The 22210-nt window shown below is 36.2% G+C and overlaps 2 protein-coding genes across 3 annotated transcripts; both read right to left on the reverse strand.

Annotated features, from left to right (window-relative positions):
- Positions 1–764: 764 nt before the first annotated feature.
- Positions 765–9283, reverse strand: LOC108337707 (uncharacterized). Of its 2 annotated transcripts, XM_052879880.1 has the most exons (7): positions 8594–9283; positions 8187–8336; positions 7846–8001; positions 6424–6591; positions 6179–6343; positions 5486–5943; positions 765–1613 (listed from the first exon to the last, which is right to left on the reverse strand). In XM_052879880.1, exons 1-7 carry the CDS (start codon positions 9138–9140, stop codon positions 1005–1007), a joined length of 2253 nt encoding a protein of 750 aa, XP_052735840.1. In that variant the 5' UTR covers positions 9141–9283; the 3' UTR covers positions 765–1004. The 2 variants fall into 2 exon arrangements, with proteins under 2 accessions (XP_052735840.1, XP_017429771.1); XM_017574282.2 differs by lacking the exon at positions 6424–6591.
- Positions 9284–10680: 1397 nt separating this feature from the next.
- On the reverse strand, positions 10681–20954 carry LOC108336558 (uncharacterized). The gene is made up of 7 exons (XM_017573032.2): positions 20417–20954; positions 19968–20117; positions 19500–19655; positions 19235–19402; positions 18992–19153; positions 11600–12171; positions 10681–11501 (listed from the first exon to the last, which is right to left on the reverse strand). Exons 1-7 carry the CDS (start codon positions 20940–20942, stop codon positions 10893–10895), a joined length of 2343 nt encoding a protein of 780 aa, XP_017428521.1. The 5' UTR covers positions 20943–20954; the 3' UTR covers positions 10681–10892.
- Between the last annotated feature and the right edge of the window lie 1256 nt (positions 20955–22210).

A 22210-nucleotide genomic window follows, 5' to 3' on the forward strand; every position in this document is an offset into this window, starting at 1 on the left:
AAAAATTGTATTTTTGGTGCATAATTTTAATTAGTATAAAAATATGGTCTTATGAATAATTTTGCTTTAAAATTATTGTCATGGAATAATTAAAGAATGAACAATCAAGACTAAAGTGGAGCCTGAAGTTGGAAACCAAACTTAATGCTAGTATATTAAATTTAGTAAAACTAACTTCTTAAAATTAAGATTTTATAGCACATTTAAAACATTATTTCAAATTTTATAAAATTAACATTCGATTTTTAAAAACACCAATAAAAGTGCGTATATTGGTGTTTATTGAATTAAAAAAAAATCATATATTAAAATATAAATTGTATCATTTTAGTTATTAAAAATAAAACATATATATATATATAAATTAAAAAAATAATTTTATAATTAAAACTTTATAAACTGTTTTTTGATTTTATATATAATAAAATATTTAATATTTAATGAAACAAATTGTATAGCATATGATGGGTACATTAACATGGAATCTTAGATACAAATTCGTTGTATACACATTTTCGGTTATATTTAACAACCCATGTTAGAATCACATGTTATTAACATGAAAATATTTGGCACTATAAAATTTACTAAAGAAGAAAATAAAATTTGTATGAACATTACATATCGAGTTTTTCAAATTGTAGTGGTTTCTTGTTTTTACATTAACAAAAGTAAAATGGATAAATAAATAAACTTTTATTTTTTGGACGGCTTCCAAAGGAGAATAAAACATATATATAGATAGTAAGATATTCGAAACAAAATTATTTAAATATTTAAACCAGAAAGTATGATCAATTGTATTCTATTTATGAACAACTCGAATTCTTGCAAATCTTTACAATCCAGGTTAACATTTAGTCATAATTCTGCAAGCTTCATACATAAATCATTGTTATTTGTCTACTGATGATTAATTGTTGGAACCGTAGTTATAGGAAGATTTGTATGACAATTACACAAAATGCCAGACTGCAATGATAAGACAGAGCTTAGGTTAGCTCCTACAACTTTTCTCCTCTATCACTTGATCGTGGAACCTTTGTTAAAATGGCCATTAGAAGATCAAAGTATAGAGGAAACTGTGCCACAGCATAGAAAGTGACAGGGAAAACAGTAGCTGCATAAATGGGGTATAGGACCTTCTCGTATCCATGACAAAGCAGAAAAAAATGGCCGGTGCAGAAAGAAACAAACATTGCAGCAATGGATACGAAAAGAGAACTCAAGCCAAGAAGAAGTTTGAGTGGCAAACCTCTGCGAAAATCTTTGGGTTGCTTTCGAGAAGTGAGGATGGTGAGGAACATTATGAGACCAGTGACGGAAAAGCAAAGTCCAATGAGCGAAGCAATGGCAAACGCATGGAATGCAGCCTCGCTTTCTAAATTAGGTCTACCTTTATCGTTGCTGCCACCAGGGATGGTGTTGGCTGCAGTGAAGGAAGCAGCAGCAACAAGTGCAGCCACAACAGAACAAGATTCAGACGTATCCTTCAGCCACTCCCCACTTTCCTTTATCAGTTTTTTATGTGTTTCCTCGAAGATTTCCCCCGCGTTTTTTCCCTTCTTGTCGCTTCTAAAGTAAAAGTGTCGTGGCACAAGGCTTTTAATATACTGCTCCAAAGATAAAAAAATAAAAGCATCAACATTTATATACATTGCAGTAAGTAACTGTATTTCCTTCATCTACTCTTTCTACCATTTCATGCAATTTTTTACAGTAACACTCCTTTCTTTTACACTATGGATACCTTGAAAAAGAAAGTAACTAGATCTAAATTCAGAAAGTGTAAAATTAAATCAAGAAGCATATTAAGCAACAAAAATATTTTATGTGTTTATATATATATATATATATATATATATATATATATATATATATATATATATATATATATATATATATATATTGTTACTATGGTCTCGATCAGTTGCGGATCGGTCTCGACCAGCTACTGATCGGTCTCGACCAGCTACAGATCGGTCTCGACCAGCTACCGATTGGGTTCGACCAGCTTCGCATTTGTTCGGTCTCGACAACTATTGAGAAGAGTTAATGCACAATGAATGTGATAACGGCTACCGTTCAGCAATTAAGGTTTGCATTAATGGCCATTAAGAGGTAAATTAATTTGTCAGATTCCTTTAAACTCTATAAATAAGAGTTTAGGTTCGGGGTAAAGACAGATTGAACTCATACTACAATACACCCTGTTTACGCCCTATTCGGAGGACAATATTTTAACTGTAGCAAACAGTTCATAAACCGCTCCTAACTTGAGCGTCGGAGTGCCTTTTGCAGGTACCTCCTCTCTTTTCACAATCGAGCGGACAAGATTGAAGGTGACCGATCGGTCCAAATTGGAAGCAGGCAGGCGGATCGCAGCAGTCGGAGGTTAGCGCTCGGTCTCACAAATCCCTACCGAAACATTTTGGCACCCACCGTGGGGCCGAGAGCAAGCTGAAGACACTCAATGGTGACCACAAGAAATATGGAGGAGCAGAGCACCAGAGATTTAATAAAAGGGTTGCAAGCCCAGATTGAGGCACAAGTGCAGACTATACAAGCACAGGCGCATGCGCAACAAGAGATGCGGCAGAGCCATGAGGAGGAGATGAGGGCGCTAAGGGCCGAACGCCTCGAATCGAGAGAATGCTAATGAGGCAAGCCATAATCACGCCAACCCGAACGGTCGGGCTAGAGGGGAACCAACACCCCTACGGACCGCTCGACCCTCCAGTTTATTGCCCTTCACGACGACCATCATGCAGACCCCAATGCCCGAAAAGACTCCCCCCACATTGGATAAGTATGATGGTTCGGCTGATCCAGATAATCACTTGAGGACGTTCGATAATGCAATGACATTTTATACAAACAGTGACCCGGTCATGTGCAGAGCCTTCTCGTTATCACTTAAGGACGAGGCATTGGAGTGGTATAACACTCTTCCTCCCAACACGGTGGATTGCTTCGCTACTGTGGAAAACCTCTTTAGGAGGCAATACGCATCCAACCGGGCGCCGGAGGTAACACCGGCGGATTTGGTTAATACTAAGCAGGAGAAAGGAGAAACTTTGAAGGCTTTTATGAAAAGGGTATTTTGCGGAAAAATTGTATGCACGACCGCCAAAAACTATGGAAGAGCTCCAAGAGCGAGCGGCTGAGTTCATTCGTATGGAGGAAATGCGATTATTGCAAAAGAAACGACAGCAAGAGGCTGATGTGGGGGGAAGTAGAAAGGACAGCAAACGACCGTTCAACAATACCGATAAGGATAGGGAGCTTTCCCGAGCATTTAGGTTTCACCATTATACAACCCTCAATGCACCTAGGGCTAAAGTTCTCGAAGAAGCCCTTAACGCAGAGCTCCTCACAGCCCGAAGGAAACCATCTCCGAGAAACGCAAATGAAAGGAAGAGTTGTTGGTACCATCAAAACCATGGACACACTACAAAAGACTGCATCATGTTAAAAAATGAAATAGAAAACCTTGTCCGTGCGGGACATCTCCGTAGGTTTGTAAAGGAAGCAAGATACAGCCCGCCTAAGGAAAGATACCGGAGAAGAAGCCCCGAGCGGGCAAATAGGAAAGACGAGCGGGGGCGGGGATATAGCCGCAGTCCCAGTCGTCATCGGGAGCGGTCGCTTCGTGGAGTTATCAACTGAAGAGAAGCCTCCACAATTCTACTACTGTCATGTTTAGATTCAGTTTTATTTGATTCATGCTTTTGTTATTAACTTACGCTCTTATTATAGAATAAATAAAGTCCAATTTGGGCCAACCAATCGCTCCCAAAGTTGTTAGACAAAATCATTCAACGAAAAAGTCTGAGCTAGAAGATTAAGACCGAGCGGTAAATTCTGCTCGGCCAAGAGGCAAATCCCTCGTCAAAGTTTGAAGACCGAGCGGTAAATCTCCCTCGGAGAAGAGGTAAATTCCTCTATAAATATTTGAAGACCGAGCAGTAAATCTCCCTCGGAGAAGAGGTAAATTCCTCTATAAAGATTTGAAGACTGAGCGGTAAATCCCCCTCGGAGAAGAGGTAAATTCCTCTATAAAGATTTGAAGACCGAGCGGTAAATCCCCCTCGGAGAAGAGGTAAATTCCTTTATAAAGATTTGAAGACCGAGCGGTAAATCCCCCTCGGAGAAGAGGTAAATTCCTCTATAAAGATTTGAAGACCGAGCGATAAATCCCCCTCGAAGAAGAGGTAAATCCCTCTATAAATATTTGAAGACGGATCGGTAAAACCCGCTCGTCTAAGAGGTAAATCCCTATATAAATATTTGAAGACCGAACGGTAAATCCCACTCGGCGAAGAGGTAAATTCCTCTATAAAGATTTGAAGACCGAGCGGCAAATCCCACTCGGTGAACAGGTAGCATGATACGGCAAATCACAACCGAAAGGTAAAACCCTATCGTCAAAGTTGAAGTCAAAGAACGAGAAGAAAATCCCTCTCAACCGAACGGTTCTCACTCTCAACCGAACGGTTCTCACTCTCATCAATCAGGAAGCTTTGTTTCTCATCTGACTAACTATTTCTTTTATTCTAGAATAGTAATCTTTAATGATCTCAGATTCTTTCATTCTTATTAATTCAAACTCTCGTTTTAGAGAATGAAGTTTAACATTGCGTACCTCATCACTTCCTTGAAACTCCTCTTATATTGTGTTCCAAGCTTGTTTTGCACTTGTGGCACCAATTATCCTTGGAAAAATTGTGTCATCAACTGCTTGTTGAAGAACAAATAAAGCCCTTGAATCCTTCTGCTTGTTTTCCTTCAACTCCTTCTTTTGAGCTGTAGTAAGAGTGGATGTGTCTTCTAGAATAGTGAATCCTTCTTCTATGATGTCCTATAAATCTTGAGAACGGAAGAATGTCTTCATTTTGATACTTCAGAAATCATAATTTTGTCCTGTGAAAATAGGTACTGGAGTTGATGATGTTTGATTGGTAGTAGCCATGAGTTGAGAAAATATTTTGGAGCTAATACAAGATGCAGTTATAGTTTTGTTTAAGGTAGTTGAAATTTTTTATCTACGCCCAGTAGATGACCGAACGTAGCTCTGGTACCACTATTAGTATTTTAAGGTTGTGAAAAGAGTAGTTGATGTGGTAGAGAAAATGTAGAGATAATAGAATGTAGAAGTAATAGTTGGAAGAAGTGTTGTAGTTGTCTTTGTTGTTGTAGATGTTGGCCTCTTACAAATGGTAGATGTTGTCTACATCTTCTATCAAATGGTAGAGTTCATGGGTATTTATAGACCCATAGATTATTCTAGTACATACTAGCCACAACTTACGTGGAATGTTCTAGATTTTTACCTATGTAGAATATTCTTGATTTTTCTTTCTATCTTAGGCTTTTCTACAATATTATAGAACTTGTATTACATTTCAATTCTTCTATCTAAGGAGCTTATACGTTCTTCTAGAAATTGCATTTAGTAATATATACCTACTTTAATAATATATACCTGAAACCACGTTATATCCCACACCGTTTGTAAGGCAGAACCAGCTATCTGCCAAGGTTTATCCCTGCCAGGAGCATATGCTGCCAAGTGTAACATGGTGTTCTCATCTTCATCTACTGTCAGAGTTAAATTATTCCAAACTTCTAGTTTTGACTGCATCTTCGTTTTCAAACTCTCAACAACAAGGGGTTGCCGATTCCGCACAGCCACAAGCAACACATTCTCTTTCTTTGAGTTGGTGTTATGGATCACACTTGGAATTCGATATAACATTTCCTCCACCATTTCAACTATTCCATTTCTTGCTGCAACCAAAAATGCTGTCTCTTTTTTGTCAGTCTTTCCTTTTTCAGCTTGTTCATCCGATTCCTTCTTCACGCTCTCACTGGGATTTACACCCTTTTTCTCAACATCTGTTTCATTTTCTTCTTCCAACCATCTTAATTCACTGAGTTCAACTGTAAGAGCCAAGCCAAACAAGGAATAGTAGAGGTTGTAAAACTTCATCGTATAAACTAACATACATAGAATAAAATATAATGATTCATGTCTTGCGCATTTGAGCTTATGAAACGAAGAAATAAGAAGCTTCAAGAAATTAAGAAATTCTACAGATGGATTTGGTTCTGATCCAAAGAAAGAAGCATTAATTAATCCTTTAAAGTTGAAGCTATTGTATTCTTATATATATACCTTGTTTATATTCGCTGTACACATTATACATATCTGTTTCAACTTTCATATCCATTGGGACACCTCCACTTCCAGTAAATGCTGCATAAGGTCTTTTTAACAGTGCCTTCAAGAGTTGACCACTCCATTGATGCCTCTTCTTTGTCTTTTTTATTTCCTTTAATTCTGAAAAAAAACAGGTGTAATATCAATGGTGTTAGTTAAACCATCTTGCCCCAGATGAAAATAACATGAAGAAAACGTACCCACTCCTGAGAGGCCAAGAATATGTACATATGCAGACCAAAGAAATTGTTGAGAGGTTTCATAATTTGGTGGCAAAAATCCAACCTTGGGAGTTCCCAATTCAAAGGTACACCTTTTGGAAGATGGGTTTTCTATGTCATACTTATTCTTTCTCGTGGGCATTTTCCCTAAGACCGAAACAAAAATGCGTCATAAATGTTGAGTAAACTTTAAATGGACCCATTGCCTCAAAGTGTTTTGTCTTATTGAAAATTATGCACTCCATTTGTAAAAGAAGTTAGGTATTGTGTTAGCACTATCATTACCCACATAGTAGTGGAGAGTAGTGGAGATGTTAGGTTTAGTTTTTATTATAAATATGGACATGTAGTTTTGTATGAAGTGTGACACACTTGTTTGTTGTAGTGTGTGCACCGTGGTGGAATGCAAAGAAAGGGAGAAGCCCCAAGAAGTCCCAGGAGAAGCCTCACGGTTTTGTGAGAAAAAGGAGAGAGTCTCCATGTTTGTGTATTGTGTGGAGAAAGTGTGTGAGCGTGTGTATCGTAAAAGAGAAAGAGAAGTGTTTGTGTTTGTTTGAGTTGTGCGTGAGTGAAAAGAAAGAAAATGGGTTGTGCCTTATGAGTTGTATGTGGTGAGTTTGAGAGATTAAAGTGTTGTATTTGTATTTGTATGTTCTGGATAGTTTGGCCAAAAATATATATATATATATATATATATATATATATATATATATCAGAGTTATCTACAATAAATGACTCTGAGAAACCAGTCTCTCATAGACAAAAAAAAACACAAGAAAAAAAGATATTCCAACTAATTACATGCATTACTCTAAATCCTATCCAACATCTTCCCTCTAACACTATAAGTTACTAATTTTTTTTACTCTTACTAATTTATTTTAAATTTTACCTTCATTTTATCAAATATTTTTAATTGAATTAACTAATTTCCGAGTTTTTCTTCTTCTTTTCAGCTCCTAACTTATACAACAAGTTTCAACTTGCTTAAATTAACTTCAATGATTCAAAATCACAATTAAATAAATATTAAGTTGATATGTATTTATAATAGAGTATCAATTTGCACAATTATAAAGAACTTGTTGCAGCTCATTAGTCGAAGATTAATGTATTACGCATTAACTCATGCATTCTAATACGATAGTTAATTATAAAAAAAATAGTGTATATATATATATATATATATATATATATATATATATGATGGAGTTAAATCGCTATCCTTATATATGATGGAGTAAAATCGCTATCCTTTTTTCTGAACCACTGTCTATGAAGACGTGTGTAATAAAATAGAATTGAGTAAATATTAAGTACAAGTAGAGAAAAGAGTAAAGTTATGGCGTAAAGAAAAAAAAGAAGAAAGACGATATAGCAGAATGAAACCTGTTCACATACCAAATAGAGCAGCAACATTAAACGATCCAGAAAAAAAATCATGTAACGTGGCATAGTTCTTTGGATTTTTCTCTTTATCAGACTTGGGATTCTCCCGTATCTTTCCCAGATTTGCCTTCATTTGTTTTTCAGGGTTCAGTGGTTCTATAAGTATCCCTTTCACACACAAACAAACATGCAGTATATTTTAAAAAATCGTGTAACAAATTTTTAGAACACTTTTTACTGTATCATAAATAGGAGGTCAAGTAACTGTAAACATATACTTGAACAGAACCATTTATATCTGAAACTAGAAGCCTAGCCTTTTTAACCTAGTTCGTGGTGTTATTATAACTTACAGTGGTACAGAATTCGCTTCCACCATGACAGGTTGGTAGCACTTCTGAAAGCCGAGGGTCTTGATGCAAGGAGTTTGAGAGGAGTGAAACCCTCTATATTCTTATGTGTGCTAAGGAAATCATAGTAATGCACTATTATCACAGCCAAATCTGCATCATATCCATAAAAATATATATACTAATCATTATATATAAAGTTTTGTTATGTCAAAATAAAACAAAATATTACATAAAGTTTCTTATAGTAAAGAAGTGAATCTAGTTGTTAATATGCATCTTTTCCACAACAGACATATCAATTAATCAGTAGTCTACCAAAAACAATATATATATATATATATATATATATATATATATATATATATATAATGATGAGAAGGAAGAGAAGATAGGTATGAGAAAGATACCGAAATACTCTCTCATGATAGCACAATGAAGAATAGTGTCACCATTGTCTCGCACAAGATCTTGCAAGGGAGCGCTGTGGTCGGAAAGGTTAGAGAGATAAGCAAAGGCCTGTTTCTTCCAATTGATAGCAGCTCCAAAGAGAGGTGTCTCTCCATGCTTGTTTCTTCGACTCACCAAGTAAATCCTCTCTTTGTCCGTTCCTATGATCCACTTACATATCTTTACGAAACCCCTTGAAGCCGCAACATGCAGAGGGGTATCCCCTCCATCGTTCTCCATTTCCAGAGCCTTCACCCTCGCTCCTTGGCTGTGTCCGATAATGGCATTCACAAGGTCGTGAACCACAACTTCTTCGTCCAAATCAACGGCCACGTGCAGTGCAGTGCCCACCGATTCGTTAATCATTGTCGTGTGACACGCTGGGAATCGGTTGTACATGTTCACAACCTTCTCCCATTTCCCTTCCAACGTGTACTCCGCCAGATAGTCACTCACTTCATATGATGAGTTGTACGATAACTCCTCCTCAAAATTTTCAGGATTCATGGCCGAACAGGAACTTCAAACAACGACAATGTATATGAAGCACTGAAATAACTCGTTACTATTTTTCTGCATGCGTCTTATATTCCTAATAGGTAATTCGATACTTCAACTCCTCATTTTATGTCATGTCACTTTTTCTAGGTAACAAGGGAAGAATAATGATCTTCGAGATTGTTATGCGTTAATGTTGTGAACGAAAAAACAAAAGAAAATATTCTAACCAACACATTTCATCTTAAGCTTTATTTCTTTCTTTTCTTCTCTAGCTAAACATTCCCTTTACTTGCTACCCTGTCGGGTAAACTACAAGTTCCATCAGCTTCTTCCTCTGTTTCAACCTGCTCATTCCTAACTGTCGTAATCTTTTTTCTTTAGCCTCTTTTCACTGTTACTGAACAAAATTGGTGCTGAAGTCACCATTTTTCAGTTGATAGTATTTGAAAAATGATCTGACTGAGCGCTGAAAATTGGTGTTTTTGGTGCATTAATAATTTTAACCAGTGTAAAAATATGGTCTTTTGAATTACTTTAACATTATTGTGATGGAATAATTATAATTCATCAACTCTGCAGATCAAAGATAGAGTCTGTCAACTACTATTAAAAAGTTTTGATCCTCAAGTTAGAATTAGCCAAACATTAACTGATCATTCTAGAAACATCAAGCACAATCAGAGTAAAAGCAATCACAATGCTGCAATGAAAGCCTTTTCTCGATCGGTCGGGTTTTGGTTTGAAAATCTATCTTGTCGATTGGGCATAAAGATCCCAAACCAGGAAAATTATCAGTTAATTGGGATGTATTTTCCCGATTTCCACAAAACTCCTCAGCAGTTATCCCTTCTGAAAATTCTGTTGTTTGATATGTATTTACCTGCCAATGAGCTACAGATATATCTAGCAAACCAGCAATTTTTTGTGATCGCAGGATTCCACACATAACATTTGGACACCGAATCCTTATCTCGTTATACTCAAAATGAATTGTAACGTTGTTCAGTATCCTCATCCTAGTTTACATCTGTTACTGTTATCCCTTTCTATCTCTCTTTGTGTTTATGGCACTTGTATTTGTAAGTTCTCAGCTTCAGTACCGAGTCTACTAACATCTACGGATCATACTTCATACTTCGTGATCGTTAGTCCATAAGCCTTTTCATTTCCACGGAGATTTTGAGCAATCGTATAGGATTAATACACTAATCTGGGTTACACCAATATATACTGAGGCAATTTGTTGCAACTAAAACTATTTTGGTCTGATGGGTCAACGAATCAGGATACTCCATTAGGTTATGTGAACAAAATAAGGTCTTCAGGACATATTATTTGCAATACATGCCTTACAACAGTCCAGCTTTTATCAGTAACAATTTGTATCGTCAGCAATAACCGGTTCTTAATTTGTCTGTATTTAATAATTCTTTTGTCTTAAAGTAATATAAATAGTACTTTAAACAGTAAAGTAAAATTATTTAAATAAAAGTTATTAAATAAAAAATCTTAAGAGAATATTGTAAACCTAAATTAAATCTCCTGAATCGCAACTTTACAAGCAACAACCACAAATTTGCTACAATTCAAAGGCTATTTTTCATAGCTCAAAAAAATACATGATTATTCACACCAAGAAAACAAGCTCAAAATCACAGACAAAACACAAAACTTAACTGAAAAAGGGAAATTGATTTGAATGGCTGCATGAATGATGAACCAGTACAGCACAAACAATGACATGTAGTAGCATAGGTGCTATAGCTTGTCTCCTCTATTAGTTGCCCATGGCACCTGAGATAAAATGGCTATTATAAGATCAAAGTATAGTGGAAACTGCGACACGGCATAGAACATGAGTGGAAAAACAGTGACTGCATAAAGGGGGTATAGAACCGTCCTGTATGTGTGACTAAGCAGAAAGTAATGACCGGAGCAGAAAGAGACAAACATTGCAGCAATGGATACAAAAAGAGAACTGAGGCCTAGAAGAAGTTTGAATGGCAAATCTCTGCGAAAATCTTTGGATTGCTTTCGAGAAGTGAGGATGGTAAGGAACATTATGAGCCCGGTGACAGAGGAGCAAAGTCCAACAAGTGAAGAAACAGCAAATACATCGAATACAGGTTCGCCTTCTAAATTAGGCCTACCTTCTTGGTCAGTATTACCGGGAATGGTGGTGGCCGTAGCAAAGGAAACACCAGCAACAAGTGCAGCCACAACAGAGCAAGACTCAGATGTGTCCTTCAGCCACTCGCTACTTTTCTCAATGAGAACTTTGTGTTTATCCTCAAATATTTCCTCTGCAGTTTCGCCCACTGTGTCGCTTCTTAAGTAAAAGTGTTCTGGTACGAGGCTTTCAATATACTGTTCCAATGAAAAATAACATGTTTCAAGATAATTATAGTTTAATTTTGAATAATGAAAACCTATTTGTTTGAAGGTATTTGTTTATGTATATATACCCGAAACCACTTTATATCCCACATCATTTGCAAGGCAGAACCAGCTATCTTTGTATGCTTGTCGTCTCCTGGAGCATCTGCTGCCCAGTGCAATATGGTCCTCTCATTTTTATCTATTGCCAGAGTTAAATTATTCCAAACTTCTCCTTTTACCTTCATTTTCAATTTCTTAATAACAAAGGGTTGCCTATTCATCACTGCCACCAGCAGCACGTTCTCTTTGTTTGCATTCAAGTTATGGATCACACTTGGAATTTGGTCTAAAAGTTCATTCACCATTTCAATTATGCCATTTCTTGCCGCAACCAGGAATGCTGTCTCCGTTTTGTCAATACTGTCACTTGCCCTTGAAATTTCCTTTTTTTCTTTTTCTTTCTTTGCATTCAAGTTATGGATCACACTTGGAATTCGCTCTAAAAGTTCATTCACCATAGTTCTTGCCGCAACCAGGAATGCTGTCTCCGTTTTGTCAATACTGTCACTTGGGCTCGAAGATTTTTTCTCCTTATCCTCTATTTTTACTTCTTCTATTTCTATTTCTTCTTCGTTCGACCCTGACTCTCTTGATTCACCTGTCACCACCAGAAAAGGGAAATATTTTTATCTTCATCTTCCCACACATATTTTACTGACAAGAATTTTATTAATAACTTCTAAGCATATGTTTAAGGAGATTGCTTTTAAAATTTATTCATCATCTTCATCTTCAACTTTATTATATTTCTTCAATCAGCTTTGAATGTGTGAAAATTGTTATGGCCACTGTTATTATGGCCACTGTTATGGCCTGAGAGGGATTATGCAGAAGTGGGATTTATGCAGAAAATGAAAGAATACAGAGGAAAGAGAGAGCTAGAGAAAATGAGAGCTTTTTCTCATTAACACACCAATGAATACAAAACAACAGTATTTAAACAAAACACTGTAAAGAAGACTTGACAGTTATTACAGTTATAATATTCAGATTAATCTCAACACACCCTCCTTAATCTGAATTCACATCAATTTAACACCAAGCAAATCTCTAAGTTTCTCAAATCTGATCTGCTTCAAGGCTTTAGTGAAAACATCTGCAGTTTGATCTTCAGTGCCGCAATGGACCAATTCCAATCTACCTTTATTAACTTGATCTCTCAAAAAATGAAACTTGGTTTCAATGTGTTTACTTCTACCATGAAATACTGGGTTTTTAGACAGACTTATAGCTGATTTATTATCAACTAGAAGCTGTACCGGTTTTTTATATTCAATTTTCAGCTCATCAAACATTGTTTCCAACCACACACATTGACAAGCAGTTTCAGCAGCTGCGATGTACTCTGCCTCACAGGATGATAGAGCAACCACATTCTGTTTCTTGGAGCACCATGAAATTGTAGCTCCCATATATTTAAACAGATACCCAAACGTGCTTTTCCTGTCAACTTTGTCACCACACCAATCAGCATCACACCAAGCCTCCAATGCTCCTCTCGTATTGTCAAGATTCTTGGGGTAGAATAGACCAAAGTCTGTTGTTCCCTTTAAGTAACGCAATATATGTTTGGCAGTAGCAAGATGAGATTGCCTAGGATCATTCATAAATCTGCTCACCAGCCCAACTCCAAAACTAATATCAGGTCTGGAGTTACAAATATATCGTAAAGACCCCACAATTTGCTTATACAGTGTGGCATCCACTCTCTTCTCGTCTAGTTTATCAGTCAGTTTCAGATTTGCCATGATTGGTACTGAAGCACTATTGCAATTTTCCATATTAAATCTTCTCAACACTTCACTTATATACCTCCTCTGATTAAGAAACACTCCATCATCTGTCTGTATGCATTCTAGTCCCAGAAAGTAGCTTAGACTGCCAAGATCAGTCATCTCGAATTCTTCTTTCATTCTCTTCTTAAACTCTTCAATTTCATCCACTGAATCTCCTGTTATAAGCAAATCATCTACATACAAGCAAATCAGCAACATACCTTGCCTTTTACTAGTCTTCACGTAGATACCAGATTCCACAGTACATTTTTGAAATTCAAGTTTGATGAGCAAGGCGTTGATATGGTTGTTCCAGGCTCGAGGTGCCTGCCTAAGACCATATAAGGCTTTATTTAATCTATACACTTTCTGCTCTTCTCCTTCTTTTTCAAAACCAGGAGGTTGTCTTACATAGACCTCTTCTTCTAATGGCCCATTCAAGAATGCGGATTTAACATCCATTTGACATACTTTCCAGTTTTTAAAGTTGGCCACAGCAATTACTAACCTCACGGTTTCCAGCCTTGCCACAGGAGCAAAAACATCTGTAAAATCAACTCCAGGCTTTTGCAAGAAGCCTCTCGCTACCAATCTGGCTTTGAACTTTGCTACTTCACCGTCTGGTTTGTGTTTGATCTTAAACACCCATTTAACGTCAATGGGATGTTTATGCTGAGGTAACTCCACCATATCCCAAGTTCTGTTTTTCTCTATGGCCTTTAGTTCCTCCAACATGGCTTCTCTCCACTCCTTTACGTCGATAGCTTGCTCCCAGGTTAGTGCTTCTGTGTCGGCCAAAAACGCAAAATGCACAAGATCACCTGAGCTGGTAACGTTACTATCTAGAAAGACTTCATGATCTGCAAGTCTGGTGGATGGAAACCTTGTCCTTTGTGGTCTTCTATTGTTGACTTCACGGTTTGCAGTTGTCTGCTCAGCATTGGATGAACTCTTATCTTCAAGCCAACTTGGAACATAGCCTACTTCAGACTTTGCTTTGGCCTTCTCCCAATCAAACATTGCAGCCTCATCTACTATCACATCACGGCTAATGACAATCTGCTTCTTTTCTGGATTGTATAACCTGTAGGCACCTGTTGGATGGTAGCCAACAAGAATGAGAGTCTCACTCTTATCGTCCAGTTTTCTTCTTCTTTCATCTGGGACATGTTTGTAGCACACAGATCCGAAAATTCTCAAGTGGTAGACAGTCGGTTTAATTCCAGACCAAGCCTCTTCAGGAGTACACTCTGACAGGGCCTTTGTTGGACTTCTATTTAGCAAGTAGACCGCAGTAGACACAGCCTCTCCCCACAAACAATGCGGCAGTTTCTTAGCTTTGAGCATGCACCTCGTCATGTCAAGTATCATCCTATTCCTTCTTTCGGCTAAGCCATTATGCTGGGGGGTATATGGAGTCGTGACCTCGTGCACAATGCCTTTATCAGTACAAAATTTGTCCATCTCGACAGAGTTAAACTCTCCCCCTCCATCAGTTCTAAATACTCTGATCTGTGAACCAGATTGTCTCTCAACCAAAGAACAAAATTTCACAAAGTGTGAGTACACCTCTTTTTTCTCTTTCAACAAATATATCCACATTTTCCTAGTCCATTCATCTACAAATATTAAAAAATATTTGTTACCTCCAATTGAAGAAACGTCAAAGGGGCCGCAAACATCTGAATGAATAACGTCCAGAGACTGCTTCGATCTCCTGGGTGCGACTTTTTCAAATTTTCTTCTAGGTTGTTTTCCAACGACACAACTTTCACAGATTCTATCTGGAACAATTATGAGAGGCACACCTTTCACTAATTCTTTTCCTTTTAGTTGACTCAAACTTTTGAAGTTCAAGTGCCCGTATCTGTAATGCCATAACCATCTCTCTTCTTCGTGGTTTAAGGAGGATAAGCATTGTATTGCTGTAGCATTCAAATTCACTTTGAAAGTTCTGTTTCGAGCAAGTGGTGCTTTAATCACAGGACGCTGTTTGCTGTCAAACACTTCTATGTGTTTCTGATGCATAGACATAGTATACCCTTTCTCCAGGAGTTGCCCCAAACTCAGTAGGTTGCTCTTCATTGTCGGAACGTATAGCACATCATCCATATACGCAATCTTGCCATCCTTACAGCTGATCAAGACTCTGCCAATTCCTTCCGCCCTAATAGTGCTGTTATCCGCGAACCTCACACAGCTCTTTATACTTGAATCAAGATTCACCAGCCATTCTCGTCTACCTGTCATGTGATTCGAACAACCCGTGTCCAAGTACCAGCTGCATGAATCATCATTCGCCGCTTGGTTTACATCGTTGGAGAGCAACGCATGTGCAGGTGCTTCATTGTCTGCATGTCTCGTTTCGTCCGAAGACGACACCTGTTCTCCACCTTCTTCTATGATTGACACATGTGCTTCATTGCACCTGTCCACCGAAACCATTTCTTGCTTACACCTGCTCAACGTCAATTTCTCACATTGTCTTTTTCCGAATCGTTCCACTGTGCTCATCAACACAACGTGGTCAGACTCCGATTCTTCAGTTTCTTGCGCAAGATTGGCTGACTCTCCATTCTTGGTTTTCTTCGTATCTTCATTGTGCCAACACTCCGAGGAATGATGGCCGTATTTTCTGCATGTGAAACATTGGACGTTTCTTTTATCATACCCTTTTCGGCCTCTACCACTGGAATGTCTGCCCCCTCGCCAACTTCCATTCTTCTGCTCACCGCCATTGCTATCACTGTTTTGATCTGAAAATTTCGAATTTCTGCCACCACTGCGTCCTCCGCGTGATCTTCCTCTTCCTCTCCCACGATTCTTGAAGCTTTGATTGCTTCTTGCTTGCAGCGCCTGGTTCGTTCCTTGTGCCACGTTTTTTTCTGCGTTCCTTCTTTCTATCAACCTTTGTTCATGGGCTTCGAGAGAGTTTTGCAACTCCTCAATCTTCATTTTATCAAGATCCTTACATTCCTCTATCGCAACGACTATGTGATCGTATTGAGGAGTCAACGTTCTAAGAATCTTTTCAACCATCTTCTTATCTTTCACAATTTTATCACAGGCCCTCATCGCGTTTGCAACAATCTGAATTCTGCCAATATACTCTGCAATCGTCTCATTCTCTCCCATGCACAGAAGCTCGTATTGCCTCTGTAAAGATTGCAGTCTTATCGTTTTTACTTTCCCGGAATTTCCATACCCTTCTTGCAAAATATCCCATAATTCCTTCGCCGTGGCAGCCTTCGACACCTTCTGAAAAATCGTCGCAGATATGCATTGGTGAAGTAGCATCCTGGCTTTACAATCCAAACGCTTATTCTCCTTATATTCTTTCTTCACGTCCTCCATGTCGTTCTTCAAAGGTTCTTTGAAACCTTTTTTCACAATATCATCTACTTCTTGGTAGCCAAAAATTGCCTCCATTTTGACGCACCAATCGTCAAAATCTTTACCATCAAACACCGGAAGATTGTTGTGAACCATACCAGCCATCGCTGTCACAAGATTCTTTTATCACCGAGCTCTAGATACCACTGTTATGGCCACTGTTATTATGGCCACTGTTATTATGGCCACTGTTATGGCCTGAGAGGGATTATGCAGAAGTGGGATTTATGCAGAAAATGAAAGAATACAGAGGAAAGAGAGAGCTAGAGAAAATGAGAGCTTTTTCTCATTAACACACCAATGAATACAAAACAACAGTATTTAAACAAAACACTGTAAAGAAGACTTAACTGTCAATAGACAGTTATTACAGTTATAATATTCAGATTAATCTCAACAAAAATGACTATAAATCATATATGTAGCAGTAGGGACCGGATCCCAAACAAGATGGACGTCCACGTAACCACGTTGGACCCAAGAAACTACCCTTCTGCTCACCATTAGGAAGGGTTGGGCACGGTAGGCCAGGTGTCCGTACGTCCACAATCACGCAACCTTACCGCTTGTCACCCGTGGGAGCACGAGGGCGGCCGGTCATACCACTAACCAGCCGGGTTGCTTGTATGCGTTGGTCGGTCATAAGGCCAAACCTCGCGAGACCGGCCTGTCACATTGCTAATTAACTAAGTTTAAGGTAAGTAGTGGTTAAAAGCTATTGGGCTGAATTTGGACCGTGATTAACTCTTCACTAATCCCAAGCCCATAGCATACAAAAGTGTTAATTAATTTGTGGATTGTACCATCTATTAGATGATGGGTTAGACCATTTATTAGTGTTATAGATAATAGATGATGTGCAACAACCTTTTTATTTTCTGTCATACTTGAAGTTTATATAGTCTTGTTTGAAATTATATATTATATATATATATATATAGCTTTGGCATGTGTAATATTTTCTACTATTCTTATTTATTATAACATTTATTGCATGATGTGTTCGATTGTATACTAGTGTTATAGCAGATAATACATGGTAGTGTAACAGTTTTTTTTATTTCTTTTATTTACTTTTATACTTGAGGTTTATAGTTTTGTTCGATACTCTATATGGTTTTAAAATATGATTTTTTTTCCGTCCGGTCTTCTACTATACAATAGTGATTTTTTTTTCTATCTTGTTTTTTAGTGTTTCTATTATTGCAAGCCCTATAATTGACATTGTATATAAGAACAAGAAAAAATGTCAAAAATATTTGAAATACGGTTGTCAATTGAGAATGATGGTAGAATAATTGAGGAACTTTAATAATATTATGGATTATATTGAAAACTTTGAAGTGAAGCTTATGATGTACAAACCATTACTCTAGAAAAGTTCAAACCATAATTAGAATTTCCTAAAGCTTCAAAAGTCTAAGACAAATTATATTAGGGTTGGGTTGGATATCTCAAAGTTGTTAAGCAAGAAGGAAGCAAAGGGAAAGAAATACAAAAAGTGTCATGGTACTAGACTCATGGACGATTGTTTCACTTTCTAAGCATAATAGACAATTTGTGGAGAAATAGTAGCATGACACACTTTTACATTCATTTGACACAGAGTATAAAAATAAAATGATCATAAAAAAATATAAACTTTTGTATTGTTTCAAGAAAGAAAAGTGTAAAAAATAAAAAAGAATAATATCAAATGAATGTAAAATGTTTAGATGTGTTAAAGAATTATTTTTTCTCAAAAAATGTTCAAGTCGACATTTGATATTGAAAATTTTTATCCAAAACATTTCAAAAAAACAAACCAAATTACTTACGTCAATAACTACCAAAATTATAAATAAATTAAAATTATCAACAATAAAAATTTCGTTGGTAAAATAAAATTATAAAATCTATCGATAAATTTTGTATATAAATTATATTTACTAATGAATTTTCTTCAATCAATAATTTAACATTTTCTAGTAATAAGTAGATAAAATTAGTTATAATAACGTATTCTAGCATGTATGAAACACTTTGCGATAAGAATTTTGATGTCAATTAGTAATTAGTATAATTTGAAGTTGAAAAAATTGGGCGTGAAGGAAACTTTTTTGCATTAATACATGGAGGATGATACATTACTAGCAAGTAAAACAAGGGCATCTATCTCTGTTGATCTTCATAAAAAATTGAATAGATGGATCATACATTAAAACTAACATAAATAAAAAATACAGAGTTCGTGTTTGCATACATACATACCTGATTTAAGTTGGTTAAAAACATTATACATTTCTTCATCAACTGGAATATCTGGAGGAACCCCATATCCTGTGAATGCTTCATAAGGTCTTTTCAACAGTGCCTTCAATAGTTGACCACTCCATTCGTGTCTCCTCTTCATATTACTTATTTCCTTTAATCCTTAAAAAAGCAAGTACTTAAAATCAAACCAGATAAATGGTATTAATTAAAAGCCATAGATCAAGAAATTAGGCGACATACCTACTCCTGTGAAACGAAGAGTATGTACATATGCAGACCTCAGAAATTGTCGACTGGTTTCATAATTTGGTGGCCAAAATCCAACCCCAGCAGTTTCAGATACGATTTTACGCTCCTTAATTGTTGGGTTTTCTGAATCTTGCTGATTTCTTTGAGTAAAACAGTTGTCTTGCCAAAGGAAAATGTGCAAGAAATAGATTGAGTATTAAGAAACTAGTCCCCAGAATTAAGAAAAAAACAAACTAGTTAGTATATAAGCCGTTACCAGTTCGAGCACCAAGACTTTTGAATCCAGCAATGAATTCACATAATGTGGTATAGTTCTCTGGATAACTAAATTTTGAGTCATTTGATTTCTTCTCCATCTTTTTCAAAATCTTGTTCATTTGTCTTTCAGGCTTCACTGGTTCCACAAGGATACCTTTCACAAAAGAAAATAATATTTGCCAAGTTGATGGAATTTTTACATACTATATATGGTATTATCATCAGTAAATGTGGACATTTTAAAACTTATACATCATGATCAATCTAATGGATCAATTATCATCTCTTTGATGATTGTTGGAGAAATAGATGGATATTTGATGATTGTTGGATAAAATTGATTTTATCTTTCAAAACTTTTATTTGATAGAAACTGACAAAATAATAGCTTTTTAAATTAAAAATATCTGAACATCACTTCATTTCATATGTAATGCAGTGTATAGATATATATAATAATACTTACAGTGGTACAGGATTTGCTTCCACCATGAAAGTTTGGTAGCACTTCTGAAAGCCGAGGGCCTGGTTGCAAGGACTTTAAGAGGTGTGAATCCCTCTTTATTCAAATGTGTGCTAAGAAAATCATAGTAATGCACTATTATCACAGCCAAATCTGCACCATATCCATAAATATATGTACTACTCAGTATATAGTATTATGTTACTTCAAAATAGAAATATATATTAAATAAGGAATTATAAGGTTGATATAATAGTAAAGATAAAAATAAGGATGAAAAAGGTAAGAAAATTAGAGAGAATTCGTCTCTTCATAGTATTATATATTAACAACTAACATTTATTTGTTTTTGAACTTTAAATACAATAAATTCTTGCTGGTATATAAATTTTGAATAATTTTGATATCATCTAAAATATGGGAGGAAAAGAAGATAGGTATGAGAAAGATACCGAAATACTCTCTCCTGATAGCACAGTGAAGAATACTGTCACCGTTCTCTCGCACAAGATATTGCCAGCGAGCGCTGTGGTCAAAAAGTTTAGAAAGATAAGCAAAGGTCTGTTTCTTCCCGTTGAGAGCGGCTTGAAAGAGAGGAGTCTCTCCATCTTTGTTCTTGCATTCCACTAAATAAGTCCTATCCTCCGGATTCTTTCCTACGATGATCTGACATATCTTTGTGAAATCCCTGGAAGCAGCAACATGCAGAGCGGTATCCCCTCGATCGTTCCTCATTTTCAGAGCCTTCATCGTGTTGTGTCTGATAATGGCTTTCACAAGCTTTTCAACCACCTCTTCTTTGTCCAAATCCACGGCCACGTGCAGTGCAGTGCCGACGGAATCGTCAATCATTGCCGTGTGACACGCTGGGTTTTCATTGTACATCTCCTCAACCTCATCCCATTTCCCTTCAAATGTGCACTCCGCCAGACGGTTCGAGAACTCCTCCTCAACATATCCATAATTGATCGCACTCATCCTGCTTCAACTTCAGATTATCAGAATCATGTATGGCAGGAGAAATTGTAGTACTGATATGCATCTTATATACTGAGAATGTATATGTGATGCCTAAGGAATTTGATGCTTCAACTTCACATGATTTCTCATTTTTCTAGTTCACACGGGAAGTATAATTTAAGATAGTAATCAGTAAGTATCTTTGATCATCGATGCACACCACTCTCAATCATCAAACTCTACCAACCGAAACAAAAGAAAAATAACATACTTATTTACTATATATGGTCATTAATCTACACATAATTAATGCCGATAAAACAAAATATATGTACACGTAATTTTAAAACTTTTTTAGTGGAAATTTATTAAGAATTACAAATGATATATTAGTCTTACGTGTAAGTTGTATGATATAAGAGGAAAAAAAGAAGAAATACAATTTCGTTTGAGACCAGTCTGAATATGATTTTACTTTTTTTTATTAAATCACTTTTCAAATCAATAATATCCTTCAACCACTCCACATTGTTGGGAGTGGCCAACTAGTTTATTGGATTCCAAAGAAAATAAAGCGTTCTACTGCAAAAAAGTACAACCTCGTTGTACTCTTTTTTTTTTTTTTTTTTCAAAATTTTATCAGTAATGGTAGCTGTAATGACTTTCTTTTCTTATCTTTTCGACTACTCACTGTAACTGAACAACAAAACAGGGAAAAAGAAATAAGCAGAAAAATAGTTATTTCCCATAGCTTCAGATAACTGTTATATATTGAGATGGCCAAGGTTAAAAATTAACCAATGATGTGTTTGGAATTTTGTAACGAATTTCCTGAGAACTTAAAACTTGAGTGTAGTTAAAGAAAGAAAAAATAATGGTAAAGTTTTACACTAGTTAGAGCCTAACAGTAGTTAATAATTGTAATGTATTGATAGGTATGATCACGATTTACTCGATAATTCTGATTTTAAAAATTATATAATAATTGATGAAAATCTAATACATTCAAAATAATAATTATCATAAAATTCATTAAAAATATACTCATACGAATATTAACAAATCAATGAGAATATATTAATTATTTATAAAATAGAATTAATTTATCACAATAAAAATATCATCATATTTCTTGAATTAATGTCATCTTAAAAAATTTAAAGTCAAAAATAAATCCTCTAAACATTTTTAAAATTTGTCAATATAACGTCCCAAAATATAACATTTCACTATATAATAGTCATCCCAAGTTTAATAAGATAGAACAATTGTTAACAGAAATATAA

Source organism: Vigna angularis, chromosome 7, assembly GCF_016808095.1.
Source record: "Vigna angularis cultivar LongXiaoDou No.4 chromosome 7, ASM1680809v1, whole genome shotgun sequence".
Taxonomy (NCBI): Eukaryota; Viridiplantae; Streptophyta; class Magnoliopsida; order Fabales; family Fabaceae; genus Vigna; species Vigna angularis.

Bases quoted from the DNA above. Each gene is read 5' to 3' on its own strand.
- LOC108337707 (XM_052879880.1), bottom strand. From the start codon at position 9,140: ATGAATCCTGAAAATTTTGAGGAGGAGTTATCGTACAACTCATCATAT. The intron at 6,344-6,423 runs GTACGTTTTCTT...GTTTTTTTTCAG, and splicing joins TCTTGGCCTCTCAGGAGTGG to AATTAAAGGAAATAAAAAAG. The intron at 1,614-5,485 runs GTATATATTATT...TCTTTGGAGCAG, and splicing joins GGGATATAACGTGGTTTCAG to TATATTAAAAGCCTTGTGCC.
- LOC108336558 (XM_017573032.2), bottom strand. From the start codon at position 20,942: ATGAGTGCGATCAATTATGGATATGTTGAGGAGGAGTTCTCGAACCGT. The intron at 20,118-20,416 runs GTATCTTTCTCA...GATATGGTGCAG, and splicing joins TATCAGGAGAGAGTATTTCG to ATTTGGCTGTGATAATAGTG. The intron at 19,656-19,967 runs GTAAGTATTATT...CTTTTGTGAAAG, and splicing joins GAAGCAAATCCTGTACCACT to GTATCCTTGTGGAACCAGTG.